Below are 25,367 nucleotides of genomic sequence, written 5' to 3' on the forward strand. Positions count from 1 at the left end.
ATTATACTGTTTGGGTCTTTATTCTGAAGAGGAAAAGGAAGATGGCTGAAAACCTACCTGCTCCCAGTGCTCCAGTTAAACAGCTACTGGAAGGGCATCCACTGGTTGGGCACCCATTGACAACTAGTCCACTCCCTTTGATGGCCCCATCAGAAGGTGTGCGCCTGTGCCCGCTTTGCTGGGTGTGGGAAGAGACCGTCACATGTGTGGGAGTCAGGGACTGGTTGGGGTCTTGTTTGAACCTCTCGATCTGGACATTGACTAGTGGGTTGGTAATGGCTGGCAAGGGAGCCTTGACTGTCACTGGGCTGACAGGCATTTCATACACCACAATCTCATCACTGTCTGAGCGCAGCAGGGACCGGGTGGAATTACATTCGGAAATGGAAGACAGGGAAAGAAGGGTGAGGGATGTGGATGGCTCGCCTAGCAACAACATGGGATCCTCTTTCTTGAAGATCTTTCGTGAAGGTGGACTAGTGCTCCTGCGTGGGCGTCCAGCTCGCTGGAAGATGCTGTCACGTTTCTTCTTCTCCTCCTTGGGCACCTCTGGCTCCTCCTCAATCAGCAGCTGACACTTCCCTGCTTCTAACAGATCAAAACCCAGGCCTGCGGCAGCCAGCACTGCTCCACAGCTAAGCAATGCAACCTCACATCGCTTGTGGTGGGAGCCGCTGCGTTTGAGGCTGTTGGTGGGTGTCAGCTGTGGGGTACTAGTAGCAGAGTTCACAGGGGTGGACTCCTCATTGGCATCACTAGAAGGGCCATCCCAGTCTTCGTTCTTCTGAAAAGGGATGCAGAGGTATGACTGATTGTGGCCAGGTGAAGGGTGCACTTTGCCCTCCCCATTAAGACATTCGCTGTCTTCATCATCTGGAAAGCAAATGAAAACAGAGTTTGCATGGATGTAACATCTTCACTGGCAAATTTCACTGTCTTACAAGTATATATGAAAATAAGCTTCTCCTCAGAAGATGCAACTGTCCTCATCGCAAGCATCATTCACCAATTGCCAAATACTCACAGACTATTGCCTCCAAAGCAGATAGGCTGAGACAAGTAACTGGAAACACTATCAAAATGGAAGAAATTAGTGACACATTAATCTATTTGGGATCAATTGCAGAATGGCATTTCAGAAGCAATCTACACCTCAGTTACTTCTAGAGTAAATTTATATGTTTGGGAGCAAGGAGCAAAAGGTAGGAAAATTATAAGGATTTCTTCTTGCAAGTGAAGGTGTAACCATGCTGCACATCTAAATACGGTTAACAGGAAAGGAGCTGAGAGGTAGCATGGAGCTAGAGGGGAATTGAGCAAAGCTTTTTAGCTTGACAGATAAGAAGCACAAGCAGAGGTGTGAACAAAAAAATCCAGAAGAAGAAAGTAGTTACTTCACAAAGAATAAAAGAAAAACAGACACGACCAAAATGAAACCATTGCTGTAAGGCACCAGGTGAAGGTCAGGAAAGGAGAGGTTCATTCAAATATGAATGGAAGTGGGGATGAGAATATGAAGTCCAGGGAATTCCTTTACCCATCTCTGCTAAGCTGGTGAATCCTGGAAAAGCAGGCGCAGTTCTCTGGATCTTCCCAAGGTTCGGTGCACTGGATGACCACTGTTTGTATCCTTCTACCAGAGCTTTCAGACTGAAATAGTAGAAAGATGGGAGAAAAACGTACTTAGGGTATGCATGTATCCATTTTAATTACATAGATTTGAAGTTCTCTCATAGCAAGACAGTTTACAACATCTTTACAGCACCTTAAAATACAAAAAAAGTCAACAAGTCCCTCCCTCATTTGTTACACCATGGCAGTCAAAAGACCTCTGCTGATAACCAACTGCTATGAACGCAGAATAATAGAAAGCACCACTACAAAAATCAGAGGAAACATTCTCTTTTTAAACCAAGGCAAACCTACTATGGCATGTAAAAAATAAAGTGCTCAGCAGGAAGAGGGGAAAAATGTCTCCAAAAACATTTCCATGTGAAATACAAATGAACAACGGAAGTTAAAGATCACTCACTGGAACAATAATATGCTAAAGCCCCAGCCAGCAACTAAGCACCACGCAGCCGCTCAGTCACTCCCCCCCCCAACCAGTGGGATGGGGGAGAAAATCGGGAAAACAAGTAAAACTTGTGGGCTGAGATAAGAACAGTTTAATAGAACAAAAAAGAAGAAACTAATAATGATAATGATAACAATAATAAAACGACAACAGCAATAATAAAAGGATTGGAATGTACAAATGATGCACAGTGCAATTGCTCACCACCCACCAACTGATGCCCAGTTAGTCCCCAAGCGGCGATGCCCCTGCCACCACTCCCCCCAGTTTCTATACTAGATGTGATGTCACATGGTATGGAATACCCCTTTGGCCAGTTTGGGTCAGGTGCCCTGGCTGTGTCCTGTGCCAACTTCTTGTGCCCCTCCAGCTTTCTCGCTGGCTGGGCATGAGAAGCTGAAAAATCCTTGACTTTAGACTAAACACTACTTAGCAACAACTGAAAACATCAGTGTGTTATCAACATTCTTCACATACTGAACTCAAAACAGCACTGTACCAGCTACTAGGAAGACAATTAACCCTATCCCAGCTGAAACCAGGACACAGTGAAGTCATGCCTCTATATTATAAACCCCAATATTTCTCCTCTAAAGAAAACACTGCATTGAAGTACAGACAGTTAAAAGCTTAAGTTCTAGATTATGGAAAAATAGGTAACTAAAATCATAAATCATGTCATTGTTTCTTTTAATTACAGAAAAAATACCGCAAAACCCACAAAAACAAGTGAAAAACCCAAAACCAAACCCCTACTTTGATGTCACCTGCGTTTAAAGGTATGTCACCAGGCACCTGAGTTTAGTAGTAGTCCCTATTCCTAGGTATTCATTACCATCATCCTATTTGTTCCCTGCAGTACTTTCATGGCATCAGAAACAACTTTAGTAAGCAGCACAACTTCCTGACATATCAACATTCAGCAAAGTTTTATTGCTCAGTTATCAATATAGTCTGAACCAGAAGACTTCCGATCCCTTTCCACAAACTCCAACATGAAACACATCATAGTGTTGGTGAAAAGCTAACATACACTTAGGATAAATAGAAATTGAATGAAAGAAGTAAAAAGATCTGTGGATAGTCTGATTCTCAACTGGACACACAAGAGCATCAACTCGTTATTGAAAGAACAGAAAACTTAGGAGGTGAGACCTCTTCCAGCTCCATTACAAACTTGCATTTTTCTTTGATAAGACACAAAATTCATCACAATCCTTCCCTTACAGAGAAAGAAGGATATGAGCATATAGAAGTTCTCTCTCATGATTCTTATTTTCCACCAGAATCACTCTGCATTTCTAAGATGGCTTCCATTGCAGGATTTCAAAGTTTTATTACACCTTTTTTTTTTTTTTTTTTGCACCTTGGTATATATTTTTCCTCTGTTCTCTACCTAACTGGGATGCCCTACTTGTCACCAAACTATATTGCTATAGCAAGGTCACAAGGTCTAAACTTGATTCATCACATGTTCAGTTGGTTGATGACCATGCTATTAGGCATTACACTAGAAGTATCCTGTGCAGTTCTCAACTGCCTTGAAAGTCCATCATTTTCCTCCCATTAACCATTCCGGCACATGCAGTATCCTGCTATGAACCTGAATCCAGACAGCACAGTGCTGAATCCTACTTGTCAAGACAGACAACCACATGGTTTTACCTCGGAGATGCAATTCAGTGTATGGGTCTGATTTACTCCCTCCATACTATACTCAGCTATATAACACAATTCACCAAATAATATATGTTGTATCTAAATTACCCATGTGTACAACATGCACAGTTAGGATAAATACTATAAATAAAGCAGTATATTAAGGGAAAGCTGGTGAGTGAAAACCATGTTAGCAGTATGATCACCTCCAAAAGTAAGTGTCAAAGCTCTTACAATATGGGTAGACAACTATTGAGGAAGGTGAGATTTTGATGGAGCTAGGAAAACACATACTCTGTTCTCTATATACAGAGATAGTAAAGTTGTCAGTGATAGGCAGCAGTAATCTTCAGGTTAGCCTTCACTTTACAGTCATAGTTATCTAAAGTGTCTTGGGAGTTGCCCTTTATTGTACAGCAGGACACATCAGCTTGGTTTGCTTCCTTATGACTTCTCAGAGCAATCTTCCCTTGCAAAAAACAGACTGAAGGTTTGCTGTTACTGACAAAGCACAGCTCAATCTGAACAGAAAGATAAATAGCTACCAGAATAATTTCTAGGCCTGCTACATTTGCCTCAGGGTTATAAAATCTTCACCTTTCCCTTTTATTTTTCACTCCTTCTTTCTCTCCCCCAAATTACAAGCAGACCCCAAAGACCCGTGCAGAAGGTAGCTGCACAGTCTCTTGATTAGCCAGTAGTGTGCATCTGAAAACAATTCAAAACATGCTGACAGTACATACCTGCTACAGCAGTATTGTCTGTTACTGGTTCAAGGAAAGAGCAAGTGCAACGATTTGAAAGCACTAGCAGCAAAACTATCTATTTCAGTCACCAGCATGACAATTCAGGAACCTAGAGACTTCTTACCTGTAATCTATTTAGATTAAATAACAGGAAGGTTATTACTCTGTTTGTTGTATTACGGTTGAGTTACTTCTCTGTTCCCTTTTTCTATTGGGAAGTCAAAAAAGCACCTCTCTTTAGGAGTCATAAGGTGACAAGGCTTATCTGCTCAGCAAATTGCAAAAAACTTTCCCACAACTGTAAGATGGGATCTCCGGTGTCTTAATATCATCCTGTAACAATATGTTGAGGCATTAATACAACACTGTCATGAATAAAAAGTGTCTGTTCCCAGGCTCCCCCCTATTTAGCTTACAATATTTTAAGAGATAACTGCTAAAGGACTATGACTACCCCACATCCAGTGTCACCTTCCATAAAATCAGTAATGCCACCAGCGTGAAAACTTAAACAGGGTAAAGATCATCCATGCCACAGTAACAGTCTAAGACTAATCAACGCCAAGGTTAAAGACAGTTAGGACTTCACCATATATCCCTGAGAATATACCATGAGATCGCAACTGAACTGTCACAACACTAGTCCAACATAAAACTTCATCCAGTCTCAGCAATTCAGCTAAGCAACCTTCTGCTGCTGTGTATATTCCTTATGCTCAAAGATAAATGCAGAAGGATGAATAATCACTGTATAATCTTTTCATGATTGCCTTTACTTGATGTTAATTATAGGTCAGTTTACTCATGCTAGAGAATTTCACTGCAATTCCCACAGTGCAACTCTTGCATAAATTTGGAATTACCTCTTATCTCCTGTGAAGAACAGAGGAAAAGTGATAAAAAAGATGGAGATTCAAGTTCCCTTGATCACAGCATCGTGTAAGCAGCTGGAATAGCAGCACTGCTGCTACCAGAACAGTGACACGAAGAAGACTTGAACTGGACTCTTCTATCTTATGTTTAGCTCTTCACTTTACCCCAATTTTTATTCCCCTACCCTCTAAAATTAGACTTAAGTACTAAAAATAGCAAGCACTCTATCTTTTGAGTCACAAATGTTTACTGCAACTCTGCTTCCTTTAAAGTCTGCAGTCTGGCATGATCTCAACAAGAAGCAGTAGTTCATTGTATGTTAACCATACTGCCCTCTCAGCAACACTGTCGTGTTTCAGTTACTCCGCAAAATGCCACAGCTGTATTGAGTCTCTCTGGAAAAGGTGATGAATACCATAGAACATCTCAGTTGTAGAGAGAACAGGATAGTTTTAAGAGCAACCATGGTTACTGCTTCAGACTGCGCAGTAGCAAACAGAAAACTGAAGAGCTTTATTCCCAGAATTCTAACAACATGATTTCAAGGTAGAAGTGTTTTTCTACCTGCTTCAGTGATCTCCTGCCCTTCTATATAATTAATGATTGTAAAGTGTGACATCTGTTTCAATTCTGTAGAATGCTATGCTTCATCTAGAGAATAGGTAAAGCATAGGCAACAGTTGAAGAAGCTTCCTCCACATTGCCCTGTTAACTTGTCAAGAGTGCCTTTGAGGGAGAACATATTTTAACGTCATTAGAACACTTGGATCCAGGTCTTTCTTGCAGAGGGCTGCAACAGTGATGCATTATGTAAACATCTGTTTTCCAGGAATTTCACACCTGAGCACATAATATTAAAGATAAATTATAACCAGTTATTTTATTTTCCCCTACTAAAAAATATGTCAAGAGTCAAAGTATCCATTTAGCAGGGGAAAAAAAAGCTTCAAATGCCACTAAAAATCACAAGGCATTCAAACCTCTTCGAAGATCAAAATACTCCTATGTTTAAAGCAGCATTTTGGCAGTGATCCATTGGAGTCCTGGTATAAATAATTCACAGACAGAAAAAAAACCAGAAGCCACAGAACAAGAATCTATAGAAACAGAGGTACAACCTGTATCTCTGCAAAAATCACTTTCAGAATGTATTCACTCAAGGTACGTGTCTTTTTCAAAAGCCTGAAGAGAAGATATTTGCCCGGCTCTACCAGATACGTTTTAAATAATGGCATTTAAGACAAGAAAAAGCATAGCTGAGAATTGTAAAAGACAAGTCGTTTCAGATGTGATATGAAACTACAGAAAGTTGAGCCTGAAAATAAAGAAAAGCTACTGGAGAAAATTTTGCACAGCTGAGAAGTTCTACTGCTTATAAATACATGTAACAAGGTAATAGCAGACAGTGAAAGCATCAGTCAGTGCTGGACCTCCAGCAAGGGACTGAATGCAGTGCAGTTTTGTAATCTGTTCTGAATCTCTGATATCTCTGGTACAGCAAATAAGTTTGGAAGCATAAAAGCATTTGCAACAGGATAGGCAAATATCCTGTGAGCCAGCTCATAACCAGTTTTAGAACCTGGAAACCAGTTTGGTGCCAGGCCCTCTCTTACCCATCTTCTCCTGCACCTAGCTCCTTGTGACAAAGTGAGCTTGGTCCCCAAGTGCGTCCCTTTTTCTTCTGGCCTCTCTTCTCTTCTTCCTCTCCTTCCTCCTTTGGAAGGACTGAGCTTCGTCCCCACGTTTTACTGCTTTCAGCAGGAGCCACTTCACAAGTGAGAAGAATGGTGGAAAGTGAGAAAGAAAAACAGATACACAAATTAAAGAATTGGTTCCACAGCAACATAAAGAATAAAACACAGGCTAGAACAGGAACAGTAATTAAAACATCCATTCAGGCTTCTTTCCCATAATTCTGACCATTTATTAACACCAATCTAACAACCAGATACCTTCAAAATTAGTACAGATAGGCTTTACAGCTTTATTCCATCACTGGTTTCTGTTTTAGAATCACCAGTTTGATACCAGACACACAAGTGTCATGACATCCAATACAACCACACGTTAATTAACATCCCTTTCATACTTCTAATACATGCTTGTCTGCCTAATTCTGTTTTGTTATGAGAACACTGTTTTCATGACAAGTGCCCACCCTTGTTTTTCTTCCCTTCCAATGGTAACTTAATCCACCTCAATAATGTTTCACAGATATATTCTGCAAATTAGTAGTTTTAAAAATTAACCTGTACACCTAAGGAATGTATTTTCTATACAATCAAACAGCAATATTTCAAGATCTTGGGTAGGTAAGGTTTGGACTCCAGAGAAGGTAATACTCCCCCCCCATCACCAACACAGCTTGTTTTCTCTCTAAATGTAAACATGCAGGGCACAAAGCAAACATTTTAGGAACATTTTTTTTTTACAGTCCTGTCCTAGATATGGAATCTTGGCATCTTACCACGCTGACAGACTGCACATTTCCCAAATTCAATACTACATTGAGCTCCTTACACTGTATGGCCCTGAGTCTGGGAATAATGGTAGGACTTGCAGGAGGACTGGAGCAGCTACTGATCAAGCTTTTCCTTTTATCCATCGTTGGAGAAGCCTGCACAGTGAATTTATGCTGGAAATCTGTTTGCCAAAAGAAAAAGAAAAAAATCAAAACAAAAGCAGAAAGACACAGTTAAAATTCTTTTTTTAATATAAGAAAAAAGAAATAATAATTTATGGTAACTTTCAAAGACTGCAATTTACAGGATCTATGTAGAAATGAAGTTTTACAGCTAATTGGTATCACCCTGTCGTACATGCAGTTACTTCAGAACAAAGATGTGTGCTCACACTCATGAATATATATCTTCTTAGTGTATGTGTGAGATACATACACATACACACATACATCCCCATGTGTTGGCTCACATTTATGCCAAAGATATATCCCTGTATAAATTCCTTTCACCTTATCTCTCAGTTTCTTAAGCTAAGCAAAACCACCAGCAATAGCTGTTTACAGTCCTAAAGAAAGGCATAGTTGACATGCACATTTTATCATCATTGTTCTTCTAAACAGCCAATCTCTCTCAGAAAACAAAGAATATAGTGTAAGCCATCATCCTTGAGGTAACGATGAGCCTTAGGTGATTTACAAAATCCACACTTTTGTTCTTTTACAAATTTGAATCTCCACATGGAATCCACAGCAGAAATGCTAAGGATTCAGTATTTCTGAACATCACTATCTTCACTCTTAGGAGTGACTTCCCTAACACCTCACCAATACTTAACATTTCTTCCAGAAGGGTGGTATTAGAGGTCACTTGTGTGTTAATATGAGTTCACATATGAACTAGCAATGTAGGACTGCAGTCTCACAGCTATCAATGTATTTTGGTAATTTTTAGATTCCTGCACCAAGAAATCCAGTAGACTATGGTTTCTGCTGCAGCATTACGTAAAATATTCCCAGAGCAAGAACCTCCATCATTTTTTATGTACATCCTTTATTAAACTGATCATCATTTTGAGTATTAGTGTGTTAAACTGCAACACCAACATTTTCACTGTGAACCATATATACCCATTGACTAACAAACATGTAACATCTCAAATTTACTTCTGGCCTTCATACTTGGAACTTTGGGGAATGCTAGCCGCAAGAGCATCAAGTTTAGTTTCTTGATCCCAAAGAGGCATGTTTTTCCCAAAGTGCATCCAATTGCACTTAAAGCAGAAGTATCAGTAGAAAGTTGCTACAAAAGCTACAGGTTCACCTGTTCCTCCCATTTCACCTGACACAGCCTAACATGTCACCAACCTGAAGGCAGGCTGATATGATTGCCATCTTTTAACTTGAGCCGACTCCTCTTGAACTTCCCCATGCGTTTCTTCACCCGAGGCTTCTCCTGACACAGCTGGTGGATGATGATGTTGAGCTCCCTTTCCAGGATGTCAATCTCACGTTCTGCCAGCTCCTGTTCCCGCCTTCGTAGCAACTCCTCATGGTTCTTCTGTTCAACAGCAGCACGGGTCAGCTCTTCTTCCCATGTGCGCAGCTCCTGCAGGGAGATAAGAAAGGAGAAATGAAAGGCTACCTTGTGACCTGTGGGTTAAGACTAACATTACCTATTCTGAAGGTACAGCAGCAATGACTTGTGCTCACAGCACTGCTAGCGCCACTGTTTAAAGGCTCAGCTGAAAGCCAAAAAACCTTTAACAATCATCAGTAACTTCTATGCTTGCCATTCAAGGCCCTTCATATCTGTATTAAAATTTGGACATCAGCACTTGTGAGGCCACACCTGGAATCCTGTGTCCAGTTCTGGGCTCTCCAGTACAAGACAGACATGGACGTAACTGGTCCAACAAAGGGCCATGAAGATGATTAAGAGTCTGGAGCATCTCTCCTGTGAGGAAGGGCTGAGAAAGATGGGACTGTTTATCCTAGCAAAGAGAAGGCTTGGGTGGGGAGAAGGGGGATCTTACCAGTCTATATAAAAACCTGAAGGAAGGGTGCAACAAAGATAGAGCCTGGCTCTTTTCAGTGATGCCCAGTGACAGGACAAGAGGCAATAGGCACACACTGAAACACCAGAGGTTCCCTCTGAACGCTTTTTTACTGCGAGTGTCACTGAGCACTGGCACAGGTTGCCCAGAGATGTGGAGTCAAAAGCCTGCTGGATATGGTCCTGGGCAACTGGCTCTAGGTGGCCCGGCCTGAGCAGGGGAGTTGGACCACATGACCTCCAGAGGTCCCTCCAACTTCAATCATTCTGTAATTCTGTGAAAAGGCACTGAATCCTAAATTCAGCATCATGAGAAAATATGCTGGATATCTGACATGAACATGTTTACAAGAGCCACTGGAGAGTACCATGCACATGGGAACCCATTTTGGAAGATTTATGCATAACATTGAAAAGAATTAATCCTTGCTTGCCTGTTCCATAAGTACTTATGTTAACCTCAGCATTGACTTAAACTGTTTAAAAATAACCTTGCCATCTCATCATCATAAAATAGCAAAAAAGAGCTCTAACATAAAAATGAATGAAGAAAACATCATCAGGAGGTCATTCCCATCATTTTCCACCAAGCATGGCTGCTCCTTATGCATAAAGATGTGTGAGGCAAACCTCTCAATCTTTCCCTTTTTGACAAAATGAATCAACTGAAATTGTCCTTGAGATCTCAAAATGTCTTCTCACTGCACTCCTCTCACCACAAGGACAAAAGAACTCAGCACTCCGAATAATTATCTCCAGCTGGCTAATTCCACTGCAGAAGGTAAAAACTGAAGAATTCAAGTTAAACTTTAGATGAAATATCAGATAGACTTTAGTTTAGTTTTTTAATTTATTTTTTTTTAAATGTTGTTGTTACCTCTCCCATTACTGTGGAGGTTTGGTACATTTTACTCATGAGGTGAATAGGATATAAAATTCTCTTTCTCCATTACTACACAGGAATACAGTACTCAACCTGAGCACAGTCTAGCTACTACTGTTTGGTCTTCTGTTTGTCTGTTGAAGTTTCTGGTTTTCAAAAACTGTTCCAACATGGTTATGCCATGGGAACATGCTATGTTGCATGCTATGCAACAGCAGCAGGGAAATGCCTACTAGCTATTTTTCCCAAAAGCTACTATATGTGAATAGAAATGTTTTAAGTACTTTTGTAGGACTTCTCTCCCCTATCCCAAGGTCCCCTTTTCTTTTTCTCCACCTCCTACACCCAACTTCCGAGTCCAAATCAAGTTTGCTACTTATTATGAATTTATTTTTAGGCAAGAGACCATGCACTTAGAAAAATATTATTACTTTAGCGATTCCATTGCAGTATTTCATACCAACGACTGTAAAGACAGTCTCTGTAAGGACCTTAACATAGATGCAGCAGGCTGTGCTTTCTGCAAGCATGCTTGAAGAAAACTTCAGCTTTTTCACTTCTACTCTTTGGGGCTGACAGTCACAATTCCTTTTATTCCTGCTAGCATTTTTGTTTCCTGCTGTTTACCCAGATGGACTTCAATTATAACAGTTATTGGACCACTCCTCTGGTAGCACTCCTGTTTATTACAGTCTATCCACTTTGGCTGTGCTCAAAACCTGGAAAACACAAACCTGACAGAACCAAAGCTGCAATGTTTGTTAGAGTATATATGCTGAAACTACCCCTCCTACTTTTACTGTTAACAGTTATCATTGGGCTTCTCAATTAAGATGCTAACAGTGAAATAGTTATCAGATACACTAAACAATGAAGACAATTCATCATAGCAGTTTGCACAGTGTATAATGAAAGCTCACTACAATATTAGAAAGAGTAGCAGCTCAGGATGCAGATATTTATTTTACTCATGATTCTGCCCTTGTGTGCATCATAACCTGCCTTTGATTCAGGGACTTATTACAAGCTCCAGTAAAGCATATACAAAATTAGTTCTGGGATGCCATAAATGATGATCCCTCTTTGAATTACAAAATGGGAAAATTATAATCCAGAGAGCATGAGCATGGAGTGTTTTTCTCTACTTACCTTTTCTTTGGCTCTGAGCTGATCAAACATCTCTTGGATCTCTTGTTTCCAGTCTTCCTGCAAGGAGTGGAAGGAATCTTTGGGCATTTCAAAGAAACCAGACTCTTCTATAGCGGTGAGGTGGTCTAGGATACTGGCAAAGGAAGGTCGTGAGTGTGGGTCAGGGTTCCAACAATCTAGAATAGGACAAAGACAAGCAACTGTTAAGCATCTCTTAGTATGGAGGTTTGAGAGGATGAGTAGTACTTTACTGATCCCCAGTGGCTAAGAGTGGCATGCGCACTATCTGTTACCCCATCTTTCCCATTTCCCACTTGCATTGACTATTGTTTGATCATAAGTAAAGTATGAAATTCATGCTTTCATGCTTATACAATATCCAACATCACTTAAGATCTTGAACTACCGGTCTCTAGGTTCTCATAAATAATATGCCAAGTAAAACAGAGGTTTACTGATTTTACAGAAAGTTACATTTTCAGGCATATATTAAAAATCATCAATAATTTACTTAAATATTTTGCTTTAAGTTGTATATGCTCACAGAGTGGAGATACTATGCAAGACTCTCGCAAACAGTTCTTTTATCACACTTACACTGCAGAGTTAACAGCCATACTGCAGAAGGGTATCTATCAGAGTTCTTTCTAATGTCAAACTCTAATGCTAAGCTGAGTCATTATGAATCTCTTCCACAGAGCTGAAAATCCCTCCTGCAAAGCAGACTGGGCATAACTTGGGTGAAAACAGGGGGTTCAAGTAAATAATGACATCAAATAGTGCATTTGGAGTTTTCTTATTTTTAAGGATTCTTTTTTATTATTTGAGAGAAAATTGTTTGATCAGGGTTTTTTTCTTTTAAAAGAGAGACCACAGATAAACAAGCTTTCTTATTTACAATCTAATGCAATGACTTATCCAACTGCAGAGTTCTAAAAATGCAGAATTTAAGGTACGCATCTTACCACATGAGGCAATTAAACTAGCAATAGTACAAAAAGGTACTCATTTTACGGTGATGGGAATTGAACACTGAAAACAAACGTAAATAGAAAATGGCATGAAGTAACACCTCAAGCTATGAAATCATTAAGAACATGTTTTTAAGAAGCCATTAAGTCAAAATGTGTGACTTAACACTTGAATAGAAATTCTTACTTATTCAGTCCTCCGTCTTACTTGACCCTTATTTCTACTCTGGCAGAAAACATCACTTTCTCATTCTATATTGTCCCGTACTGGCACTTACACAGGTTCTTGTTCAACAAGCATCCTTATTCTCTTTAGTACTGCTAGACTCCCCCATGCCAAAGTTTGAGATGAACCAAACAGAAAAACTTAGCATTCAAGTATATTTCTAGGGAATACAGCTTTTGTGCATGAATGGAAGAAACTAACACATTGGTCTGTCTTGATACGCTCATACTATCGTTGCTCTAAACGGCCACTGGATTCAAGACACACATTACTGCAGCACAAGGCAAGAGTTACAAAAGTGTTCTAAAGTTTCCTAGACCTTACAGTTGGAAAAAAAAAAATAAACATTCTTAAAAAAATGTTGGTGATGTCCTGAAAGACATTTATTCATCAGTTTTGTGGATTGAAATACACCAAGGAGCAGCTGTAATTAATTAAAAATAAGTAACTCTTCACAAAATCTGTGCAGCTGCTGAGGCTTGGTGTTGCAGGTCTTTTGATTTTAGTGTTATTGAGATTTTGCATTTGGGAGCTTTGGTTTCAAAACTGCTAGTATCAAGATGCTGGTATTTAAGCATCTGACCAGGTTCCAAGAGGCATAAGCTGGAACACATTTGTGTTTATGGATTTCAAATTGCTTCTCTTATCAAAATAGAGGACTGAGGATGTTAAAGAGTGCTCTGAAGGTCCCCTGCTGCTGACCAATTAGTAGCAACGGGTGATACAGCTGGACTGTCAGTGCCATAATCCCTGCCTCCTTACCCCAGGTTTGAAGCATGGCAAAGCAAACATGACCCAAAGTAAAACAAAATGCTGCAGCCAGCCAAATGCATGAATGAGTGAACAGGGTAACTATGCAGGTGGCCCATGGCTTTTATTTTCCCAGGCCTAGATCTGCCATTATTTGCACTAATGAGGACAGTTGTAACATACAAGTCTTTTCTGTGAAGAGGGAAAGTTCAGCTTTGTTGTCTCAGTGAAGACCACCAGGGCAGTAATTCAAAAGTAAAAGCAGCATTAGGGGAACAAGAGTTCACCCGAGACGGGAAACAGCCTATTTGAAAAACAGTTTTGGTGAAGGAGCAGAAAGTAATTGTTTTCTTGTTCTCTTCTTCCCCCTGCCCATGGAGAAGCCAAGCGTTCCAAAGCCATGTGGGTGCTCACCCCCGTGCTGCTGGGTTCAAGCGCAGGCCATATGCCTCTACCTGACTTTCCCAATAGAGGGCATTATTTTTAACCCCAGCAGCAGATACCTCACTTATATTTAAGAAATCCAGGGTCCTTGTTTTAGGGAGCCATGTCAAAATAAACTGCCCTGGCACAACACTGAGCTGGTAGTTCCATTAACTCTTTCAGATGCAGTTTCTTGCTTTAACTGCTTCCAAGCTACTGTACCTGCAATTCTGCTGCTGTTTACTATCCAGTAGTATATTTATTTTTTAGCACAGCAGTACATGAATTTTTCTGCTTTAACTTAACTGAAGCCTGTAACCTATAGAAAAGACCAGAGAAATGCAAATGTACTCTAAAAACAGAGTAATCCATCAGAAACATTTTCTTGCGTGAATCGAGTTCCTTTCTTGGGGCTAAAAACACCACCAGAGGCCACAGAATAACAGTTCTACATTCAGACTCATTCTTTGCTCACTAAGACTATAAAACACGTTTGATTTCTCTTTACCTCAGTTTTTCTTTCTGCCAGATTGGTGGAAAAATGTTTATTACATATAAACACCTGGAAATCCTTGGGAATAGGGGCACTGAAAAAAACCCTAAAGGTACTACTGCGAGAGAGGGAAGGAAGGAGGGAGGAAGGAACAACTGAAGCTCAGGAGATACATAAGTAGTTGCAATAGCCAGCAGAGCAGGTCACATAGGTACACCCCAAAAGCTACCTCATGGAATCATTTTTAATAACCACAGCAGCTCTGATGACAAACTCCTATATTTCTTTCATCCATATGTAGCCCACCTTGGGCATGAACTAACTGCACACACAAAGCAGAAAATCACATCATTCTGACTGAAAATTTGGGCTGTTTTCAAATGTCAAAGCCACATTTAAACCCTCTCCCTGAAATGTCAGTAGGATGAAGCTTCATTCCAAATCAATCTGACACTGCCTCACTGTTCAAGCTATGAATTTCAAAACAAGTTGCAGACTTCAAACTAGACCAAAATATTTGAAGTTTTGGTGTTGGTGAGTCTTCACTACTAGAACACAACAAGCTAAATGATGACAGCAATAACCCCCATTTTCCTATAAAGCCAGTTGACAAAAAGAGGCAGGAAAACTTCTTTCACATACTACTCTTGTCATAGAGTAACTGTCACAGCACACCAACAGCCAAGCCTAGCTCCCATAATAACTTGCACCACTGAATAAAGCCACTTGAGAAATCTGTGCTCTTAGGTATCAAAACCAACACAAGGAGGCAATGCTCAACAGCACTCTAGAAACAGCACAAACCATACTCACACCACAGCTGGCTTACCTTCCATGAGTTTGGCAAAAGGCTCGGGACACGTGGAAGGGATTGGAAGGGCAAGTTTATTCATGGCAACACCATATGCTACGGCAAGACCATCAATTCCTCGGAATGGTACTTCTCCTGTTAGCAGTTCCCAAAGCAGCACGCCGTAACTACCAGGAAGAAAACAGAAAAGAGAATAGGTGTTTGACTTTAACACATTCTTTGTTAAGCAACAAGAAAGTTCCTGAACCTATCAGGGTGAGCCTGGTCCACTGAAGAAATTACAGTTTTCTGGACAAGCTCATCATGGCTGTCAAGCTGGTGAAGTGCCTCACTTCACCTGCTTTTTTAAATATGACTGAAGTAAGATACCATTTTCACCTTTTAGGCAAAGATCATTTTCTCTCTGGAAACTGGGAACAATCTGAAAAACATTAATATAAATCTTCTAACTAATTTAGTAAAGTTCAAACCAGAACCCAGTGAAACTCTCAAAAATGTGAAGAAGGGTTGTGATTTTTAAAAATAAGTGAAAAATACTTCTTTGGAATTAAGTTGGTTTTAAGATGTTCTATAAAATAATTAACTCTGAAGTTATGGAAGTAGTTCCAGGACTGTTCTCCCTCCAGGCATACAACAAACAACATATCCTCAGAATATTCTCTCTGCTTCCAGGAAACCTGAGCCAGAGACAGCTTCTTCATACTTAGTGACCTGACAGGTTTTTTCTTCCATTGTTCTGTCTTATTCTCTTCTGAACCCATTTACCATGCGCTATGGTCTGTGGTAGTGAGCTCCACAATTTTAATGATGCATTGCCAAAAAATTCTTGTGTGTGTTTGTTTTGAGCTCGTCACTTGGTAATTTCATTTGCTTCCCTGTAGTTCTTTCAGTACAAGGAAGAGTGAACATATGTTCCCTATTAGCTCCTTCCATGCCATCCATGATTTCACAGGCTCCCACTACATCTTGCCTACATCATCTTCTTTCCAGTCCCCCAAATCCTAATCTAGCTAAATCCTAATCTAGTTACTATCCTGAACAGAAGGCATTTCACATCTTTCATTGACCTTGACATTTTCTGTTGGAATGACCAAAATAACAAAGTTTTAAAGATATGGGGAGAGGCACAGTATTTCCTGTTTTCTTTATTTCTTTCCTATTAAATTTTAATTTGCCACTTGCCTTTCTGACTACTTACAAAATGAGCTAGGTTACCCACACTAACTCCAATATCTTTTTATTGAATCATAATAGTAAAATTTAGAACCCATCATTGTACATGTGAAATTCTTCCATGGGTACTACTTTGTATTTATTACTATTTCATCTATTTTATCATTCCGTGTAGTAAAACTTCTCCTCGGCTCTCTGCAGTAGATTAATTTTTCTTATCCTGAATAATCTGGTATCATCAACAAATGTTACCTAACCATTTATTGCTTTTTCAAATCACTTATGATTATGTTGAACACAAAATTCCCCACCACGAAAACTAATTTATTCCTTTAGTAATTAAGAATTGACTAAGGGATGGGAAACAGACTTGCCCTCTTTTCCCACATCAATTTACTTTCTTTAAAAGCTTTTGACGGAAGATTTTGTTGAAAGTTTTTATAAATCCAAATATGGTATAAGCAATCTTACCACTTGCCCACATACTCAGTAACTCCTTCAAGAATTTTCATTTTTTCACAAGATACGATTTCCTTCTACAAAAGCAGACTCTTCCCCAGACATGCTCATACTCCACCAGCTCCCTGCTCTTTAGTGCTCTTTCTACCATTTAGTAGAACTGAAAAATCAGACGTGCTGATCCTCAGGAAGCTCTTATAAGACCTGTCATCGTGCTTGCTGCCTTCCATTTTTCTGGCATTAGGGCAGCTTTAAGCAACAGATTACACAGCACAGCTATTAACTCAGCTGGCGCTCTCATGCTCCTGTAGAAATCTTGGGTGTTACTGTAAATCCCAGCAATTTGTTACTGTTCATTTTATCAGTCAGTTTTAACACCTCCATGGACACTACTTCAGTATGAGATGTCCTCCAGCCCGGCTCCCTTAAAGAGAAATTTTCAGCTTAAAAAGCCTCTCTTTGCTCCTTTCTAGCAGACACAAGTCACTTACTAAGCTTTTTCTGCTACAGCCTTATCTTTGCACTCTTACATCTTGGTTACCTCTGGGCTGTATGTTCTCCTGCAGGGTTCTCACTTGTGCTGCATTTGAAAGCAATTTATCTGGTTTTATGCTTTTTGCAAGACTCTCCTCAAAACCCTTTTAATCTTCTTCAGTGTTTTACATTGAACTTGCCAGCACTTAAGTCCATGCCTAATTTTCCCTCATTTGAATACAGGTTCAACTTTTTGAAGGATGTCTTCCAGTAGTCTTTTCTACATCATCTTCTTCGTTCATTTAAAAGTCTTTCTTATGCATTTGCTCTGAGCTTTAACCTAGTGTCCTTAAAAGATATCCACGTTGCACATTCCCCTTTTGTTTTCACACAAAATTCCTCAATGTTGTCATTAATCTCTCTGAGATTAAACACTACTGTAACGGACTAATTTTTCTTAACTGCTCTTGCAAAGATATTGAATCTAAGCATACATATATTTTGACCAATTTTGAAGGCCTCCTAAGCACACCTGAAGACCAAATGAAAAACTGCTTGTCTGCTTAAAAGCTCCCTCAATAGCTGCTCCATGAAACAGTCGTTTCTGAAGCTAAAAGATTAATCTCTTCTTGTTTCAAAGCAACAATTGCCCTATCAATTTGGGAGTAATCAAAATTTTTATATCACAACCTGTACTCTTGCAATCTCTCCCCCACCCTGCCAAGTCTTTAACATCCATCATAACTGCTGCCACCTTTGTTGGGCAGTCTTAATACTACTTTTTCTATTTAGATATGGAATTTCAGTCACTACAGATTCCACCTTTGCTGCTAACACAGCTAGTTTACTTTATTAAGCAAAATATCATATTTTTTCACCTATACAATCTTTTGCATTTTTCCTATGCAATTCATACTCTTGATATTATAACAATAATTATAATTACTTCTTCCCATCAAGGTTCTCAATTTCTTCTGTCTCAAGAGCCTCATTTGAAAAAAAATGAACAGGAGTTTAAGGATTTCCCATTTTCTTTTGGCCTCCTAGGATTCAGAAGACACTCAAAGAAAATGAATCCTGGACTGAATATATATTTGGTCTGTCTAAATCTGATTGATCATTCACGTTAGTCTTCAGTTTGGATGTGAGTGTTGATATCAAAAGGTAGGAAAAACTACCAAAGAGTTGTGTTATTACTTTACCACTAGTGCTGGGTAAAGCATGTATTACATATTTCTCTTAATTGAATGGTTAGGAAAGCACTATTGATGTGCTCAAAGCATTTCTTCTGCAGGGTAGTTTTTAAAACACAATGGACAGATCGGTGTGTCTTCTAATTTGACACTAGAAGTATATATTGCAGGAAAGGTCACTTGGTTTCTGACAAAACTGAATGCCACCTCTTCCTTACATACTTAAAGTTCATTGCTGAGAATACAGCTTCCACAGAACTAGGGAAACACTGCTTTGTGTCATTTGAACAACAATCATCTCAAGTGATTAAACAGCAAGACAGGTGCTGAACAGAGTGTTTTCCATTAACTCTCAAGCAGGGGATTGGGAATTACAAAGGAAAAAGCCAGAGACAGAAGAGATTTATACAAAAATGTCTAGGAAGAAAGAATCAAGGGCCTCTCCTCATTCTCCACAGGGAAGAAGAAAAACTGATCAAGTTCATTTATTTTTTCAGCACCCAGTATTAATTTTTGGACTTTAATTGCAAAATGAATCATGTGATACAGGCCATATGACCAAGTCAACTGACACTTTTATGAATAATTAACCATCTCCCAGTGATCCAGTAATCCCTTAAGCCATTTAACATCAGGTTCAATCCTCCACACTGGGTTTTCAGGGAGAGGGAAGCTGGAGGTCTGCGTGATTTCACATGTGATTTTGCCGCTCCCTTGTTAAAGTCTGTGAACTTAGAAAAAAACCAGTAATTTCTTCTCACTGTTATTGTTCAATGGCATTTGTACCATAGGTTCCTCTTATCCACCTCCCTAGGTTCAGCACTTTCCCTAACAAAGGAACTATCAGCCCAACAAGGAGACTGCAGCAACAACAGATACTAGAATATTACTTTTGTGGAGAAAGAAAACTTCATTACATTTTAATGGCTATTAACAGTCAGCATTTTGCATGTTATTGGACTGGCAGTTCCAGAGATGACATTTCCTGCTTATTTCAGTGTCAGTTGCGTACATTTCTCCCACATGAGCTTCTACCAATATTACTAGTCAACACTTATCTGCCAGGTACTGAAGTCTTGCCAGTGCTTCATTACACACAGGTGACTACTGAAGCCTGCAAGCAGTCAGTTGTGGATGGAAGTGCTTACCAACACTTGATTCAAATGAAATATTCTAATGACTGAAGTTCCTACACCCACCACTGAATGCCTGAAACATCCTGATCTGCTAATCAGATGGTTTTAGGTAGTTCTTGTATTCCATTCCTAAATGAAAATTAAATTCCTAATTATTTCACTGGTCTCAGAGTAGATACATCTTAAAAGCATCTAAATTGAGGAACACAGGGAACTCAGATGAAGGTTGTATGGTGGCTTTATATTACGCACACCAATCATATTGACAACATGATTGTCTTTTAAGAAGCACAAGTCAAAAATGAAGTGTGCAGCAAACAAGAAATACATTTAAGCAGTTAAAATGATAGGGAAATTTGAATTATATGCCTACTAACATTAGCTTGCTGTACAGCACTGGATAAGCTGCAATATCTGTGCTTCAGCTTCACCCCTGTAAATCCAAAGCAAATACGTAACTCCCCTCTCAAACACATAAAGAGATTTACAGGAGCTGACATATTTAAATAAAACTGTAGCTTCTTTGTCCTCCATGCAATATAAGCACAAGGTTTCTGCTGTATATCTAAAGCTTGCAGGTGCAGCACAGCAGAATTCATAGCAACAAATTTTCACTAGCAAGATATACTAAGTACTGTTATTATCAACAAACTTTACAGTGGCCCAGACCCTGGTGATAGACACCAGTGTGTGGGAGCATTCTTCAGCCTTGTAAGTTCTTTGCCAACACTCCTTTAGAGTGAGACAAAAAAAACAAAACCAAAAAAAAACCCAAACACCAAACAAAAAACCACCACAGATCGAGTTTTTTAAATGGAGCTTAATATAAGTTTTGAAAGGAATTGCATGAAGCAGTTATTTATGATGAGATAAGACTGACTCAGGAAATTTCAGTCCTGGCAAGCATCTTCTTCACCTGTTTGTGCAGCAAGAACACAAGGAGAACAAGATTCTTGTTAAAAGGCTAGGCAACAATTCAGCCAGCAGTATTATTCTAATAAGCTTTAAAGAAAAGGTGTTGAAATAAAAGGGTTTGTGAATGTTAGAGACAGACACGGCCAATTTTGTGGATGCCACACAGACTAACTGGAAAGTTGTCAGGCAAAAAGCTCCCTCGACTCCAGTGATTAACCAAGAGGTTGAAGTGCACAAGAGGAGGGGCAAGTCTAATAGGATAAAAAAGTCCATCCTGTTAAGAATTTCAAGTTGCATCCTTGGGTGGGGACAGGATTTATCACACATGTCCATGACTGTTTTTGTAAAACCCAGTGCTTACAACCACTGACACACTAGTAGCAACCGCACTGGCAAGTATTTGTCCTCTGCATACATGCCTCAAACACCATGTTCTTTTCAGCTTATTTAACTGTTACTCAAGGTTTTGGCCACCAGAGAGAGAAGGCTTATTAAGAAACAGGATAACAGCTCTCTTAATGGTGATGACCCTCTGTTTAAGAGAGAGCACTGAGAGGAACTCAACCTGTTTTCAAGGGAAGACTGGTAACTATAAAAAGAGAAAGTGATGAAGGAATCTTAAAAATAGAAATACAGTATTCTGAAAAACTAACAAATAATTTATTTACAATCCTTAAGTTCCAAGTGATTCACAGTCCTTAAGTTAATAACCAAACTGGTATTTTTGCCCAGGTAGAGAGGCACTTACTTGAGCTACCTTCATGAAAATCACCAACTGACCTATTCAGTCTTATCTTTTTAAAAATGAGGTCATACTGGTACAGAACATCTACTGATCTGTTCACAGCGTGCCTAGATTAGTAAAGTTACAATCACAGGGAAATTGTTTCCCCCTTCCCTTCTCCCTCTCCCCCAGGTTACCCTTAAAGGCCATTCCGGGCACCATTTCAGAGAAGAGCAAATTGAGGTTTGAGCTTGACAAGCTGTGTACAAACCAATACTGTCATCATGTGCACAGAAAAGGTGCACAGCCTTGAGGTTTTCATTTCTGCCAGACTTCACTCAGAATAAAAGCCTGGTTCTTGCTCAATTCATCTCAGATTAACTACAGAGGCTATCACATTTAATTACAGAGTCAGAATTTTATCCACACCATTAGTGTGCAAAATACAAGTTCACAGACTTATCACAAGGCAATACATTATCTATTCAGCAAAACTGGACAAGGAAAATGACAATCCACACACCAAATCTCTGCTATTACAGCCAGACAATTCTACCAGCTGGGATATTTCTTTATCCTGACAGATTTCACAGCATGCACACACTTGTGTGGGAGCATTACTGGCCAGCAACAGAATCTTACTCCTGTAAAGACAAAGTCACCCTGACATTTCAATACCTCTCTCCCCACAGGAAAAACAAAATTCCATATACTTCATCTGTTTCAGATGTTCAGTACTACATCCATGTCACACAGCATCCAGAAAAGTCACTGTCCTAGAGGTACTTACTAAATTCTGGATTTACCAATTCACTTAATGGTCTTATTCATACTCAATTTCTGGAAGTCTACAGGCTGACCCTTACACTCCTCCCCACCAAAGCAGCTCCTATTCTCAAAAATCCCAGTGCATGAATAGAAAAGACAATATATACTTGCAAATTACTACTTATGGATTACATACTCAGATGGACCTAGAGAAGAGATTTATTATTTTATGTGAAAGACTAGAAGGGTGGAAATAATAAGATTAGTATGAAACTGAAAAACACTGTATTCAGGCTGAAACTGCACAGGGAATTCGATTCGGTACAGTGTGTTTGTGTACATACACATCAGTGAGAGATTACTACCAAAACATAAAATGATCTTACTGTTGGTAAAACAGTAAAAAAGTAGTAATTTTAAGTACTTTACAGATTGTTTTATGCCCTTTGATTATGTCAGCCAATAGCCAAGTAAGCACAAAAAGTTTGTTTTAGATAAAACAGAGGGAATTAGGATTATGAACCTTAGGATAATCTGAATGTAAGTTTACAGAACAACAAAAATTTAGAGGCATGCAGGAGCTGGTCCACCACTTTCTACAGTGAAAAAAAAGTTTACATTTAATACAAAGTAGTCTGAGAGTCTGACAGATGGAAAGCTGGTGGATAAAGTTTTCTTAAGACTTGGATTCTAATATTTGGTTCACCATTACTCATTCTTAAACATAAAAGAGGTTTCCTGGCAGGTCTAGTTACTCTTCAGTATCCAATCACTTAATGCCAAATCAATACCTCCACACATCGCTGCCTTTGGAGAACATGGAGGAGCGGATGACCTCAGGAGCCATCCAGGCATATGTCCCAGCTGCGCTCATTTTGGTAGTTTTATGCCATTCCCTGGCCAAGCCGAAATCCGTGATCTTCAATATCTTGTTGCTCAGATCTCCATTTTCCACCTTTTCGAGTATCAGTACTGGAGAAAAGCAGGGGGGGGGAGGCGGGGAAGGAATATAAAAGGTATGCAGAGTAAAGCTAGTATTTATGCAAAAAAGATCCTCCTGGAGATCTCCCAAATTTCAAGATTCTCCCTGACTTTTAGTTATTCAAACATACGACACTCCGTTACAAGTTATTTCAAGCTGATCCCTTCACCTCACAAGTGAACAGCTGTCTAGCAAATAACTTCAAATTTAACCAAAATACCAAGCCCCAGAGAACAAACAGATAATAACATAATTATTTAATATAGTGCCTAGCATCATTCTGTATAATAATTCTCTGCTAAGAGGAAGTGAACCACTGTAACTTCTAGAAATCCAGATAAGGGAAGACTTTTCCTAATTAATCCTCTCTCAGCAAGCCAGTAATAGCATCTTTTTTCTTGAACTGCTTAGAGGACTTTTTTTTTTTAAATCCAGATACGCACACAGGCTGGATATACCCTTCATGTAAATGTGTTAGGAGTGGAAGCTCTAGGTACACAGATATTTTTTTTAAAGTCACAATTAAAAAAAAAGATTGATGATCAGTAATAACATGCCCAATTCAAGACTTCATATACAGCACTATGTTATAGATTCCCTCCCCCATCATTATGAAATTGTTTTTTTAGTTAAGCTGCCAAAGTTTCTACTGTGTTTCAGTGGTAAAGGAGTCTACACCCAAGAACTTTCAAAAACCTTGCAGCAGAACTCAAGAATGCTTTGGTATAAGGCATATATTACTCTTTACCCAGAAAGCTGTACTGTCACACCACTGTGAAATGAGTGTGAACCAGAGGCCAGAAGTATCCACTCGGCTTTAGCAGCACCTCATTATCCTCTTTATCTTAATGTAAAGTGACCACACAAGTTGCGCCAGCAATGTAACATCAAGCAACAGAATATAATAGGCCACTAAACCTCCATAACTAACACAGCCATAAGCCTGTGAAATGATTTTCAGCCACATTGTAAAGGGCCACGAAGAAAAAAATATTTGTCTTACCACTAGTCCAATGAATTCACAGCAAAAGGCATCAAGCCACTAATACATCATTATGGAGCTACTCTGTTTTTAATGTCATTACACACACAGGTTCTTAGAAAACAAGAGGGTTTTTTTTCCCTTTCTGTGTGTGTGCAATGCAAAAAACCAAACCAAAACAAAAAAAACCCAAGCCAAAACAACCACCCCACAGCCAAATAATCATGGATCATAACAAAACCTATAAAAGGCAAAAGCATTGCAAAAATTACAGTACATATAAAAATCATCTTCAGGGCCATTTTTAGCAGTCCATGAAAAGACTCAAATATCAGTCTCAAGCTAACACAGCTTTTTTTGGGGGGGAAAAAAAAAAAAAAAAAAAATCTTACTTTCATTCTCATACTTTCCTCCAATAATCAAAATGGGATTTCCCATGAAATAAAAGCCAAAAGCGTTACTTGAACCCTTCTGCATAGTAAGTAATACACATCTAAACGTTAAAATACTGCATTTACTTTTATTGAAGTTAAACAAACTGTCTGTTCTCTGACAAGTAAAAAAAAAAAAAAAAATCAGCTACCCTTTTTTCAAGGCTTCAGAATTCACAAAATACTACCTCAGTAAAGATTTTTGTGGGCCAACTCAAGTTGTGAATGATCTAGACTTATGGTTAAGCTCTTCGTTCTTGCTTCTTTTGCAAAAATCCTTTCTAATATTACTGAATGCTCTATTTTCCTAATTGCAGAGGAAGGAGAAGTTTGAGGCCTAGAGTTGGTATTCTCTTCATTTGAGCAAAAGCATATGTATTTTGAGAGCCGCACTTCAGTGTAGAACAGAGCCACCAAAAGAAACAAAGGTACAGAAGGCTTCCTTTCTGCCTCTTCTTGTAGGAAGCTTAACTTTTTTCCTTCTTTCTAGCAGATGAAGAACTGCTAAGAGAAATTGCTAACAAGTCACTCATTGATCGCAAGAATGAAAAGCCT

General features: G+C 39.3%; 1 protein-coding gene across 4 annotated transcripts in view; it reads right to left on the minus strand.

Annotated features, from left to right (window-relative positions):
* Positions 1-25,367, minus strand: part of MAP3K9 (mitogen-activated protein kinase kinase kinase 9) — a 65,250-nt gene that overhangs the window by 11,967 nt on the left and 27,916 nt on the right. For 3 of the 4 annotated variants that reach the window (XR_003927695.1, XR_003927693.1, XM_030043659.1), the window contains exons 3-10: positions 23,209-23,389; positions 15,594-15,742; positions 11,902-12,077; positions 9,182-9,422; positions 7,876-7,998; positions 6,969-7,122; positions 1,538-1,650; positions 58-873 (exon numbers count right to left, since the gene is read on the minus strand). Coding sequence is in view for 2 of the 4 variants with exons in the window: in XM_030043659.1 (XP_029899519.1) it covers positions 58-873; positions 1,538-1,650; positions 6,969-7,122; positions 7,876-7,998; positions 9,182-9,422; positions 11,902-12,077; positions 15,594-15,742; positions 23,209-23,389 (1,953 nt within the window). In the remaining 2 variants the exon portion in view is untranslated. The remainder of the gene's footprint in view (positions 1-57; positions 874-1,537; positions 1,651-6,968; positions 7,123-7,875; positions 7,999-9,181; positions 9,423-11,901; positions 12,078-15,593; positions 15,743-23,208; positions 23,390-25,367) is intronic. The other variant, XM_041119277.1, reaches the window with a different exon arrangement.

The sequence above is a fragment of the Aquila chrysaetos genome, chromosome 2, assembly GCF_900496995.4.
Source record: "Aquila chrysaetos chrysaetos chromosome 2, bAquChr1.4, whole genome shotgun sequence".
Lineage (NCBI taxonomy): Eukaryota > Metazoa > Chordata > Aves > Accipitriformes > Accipitridae > Aquila > Aquila chrysaetos.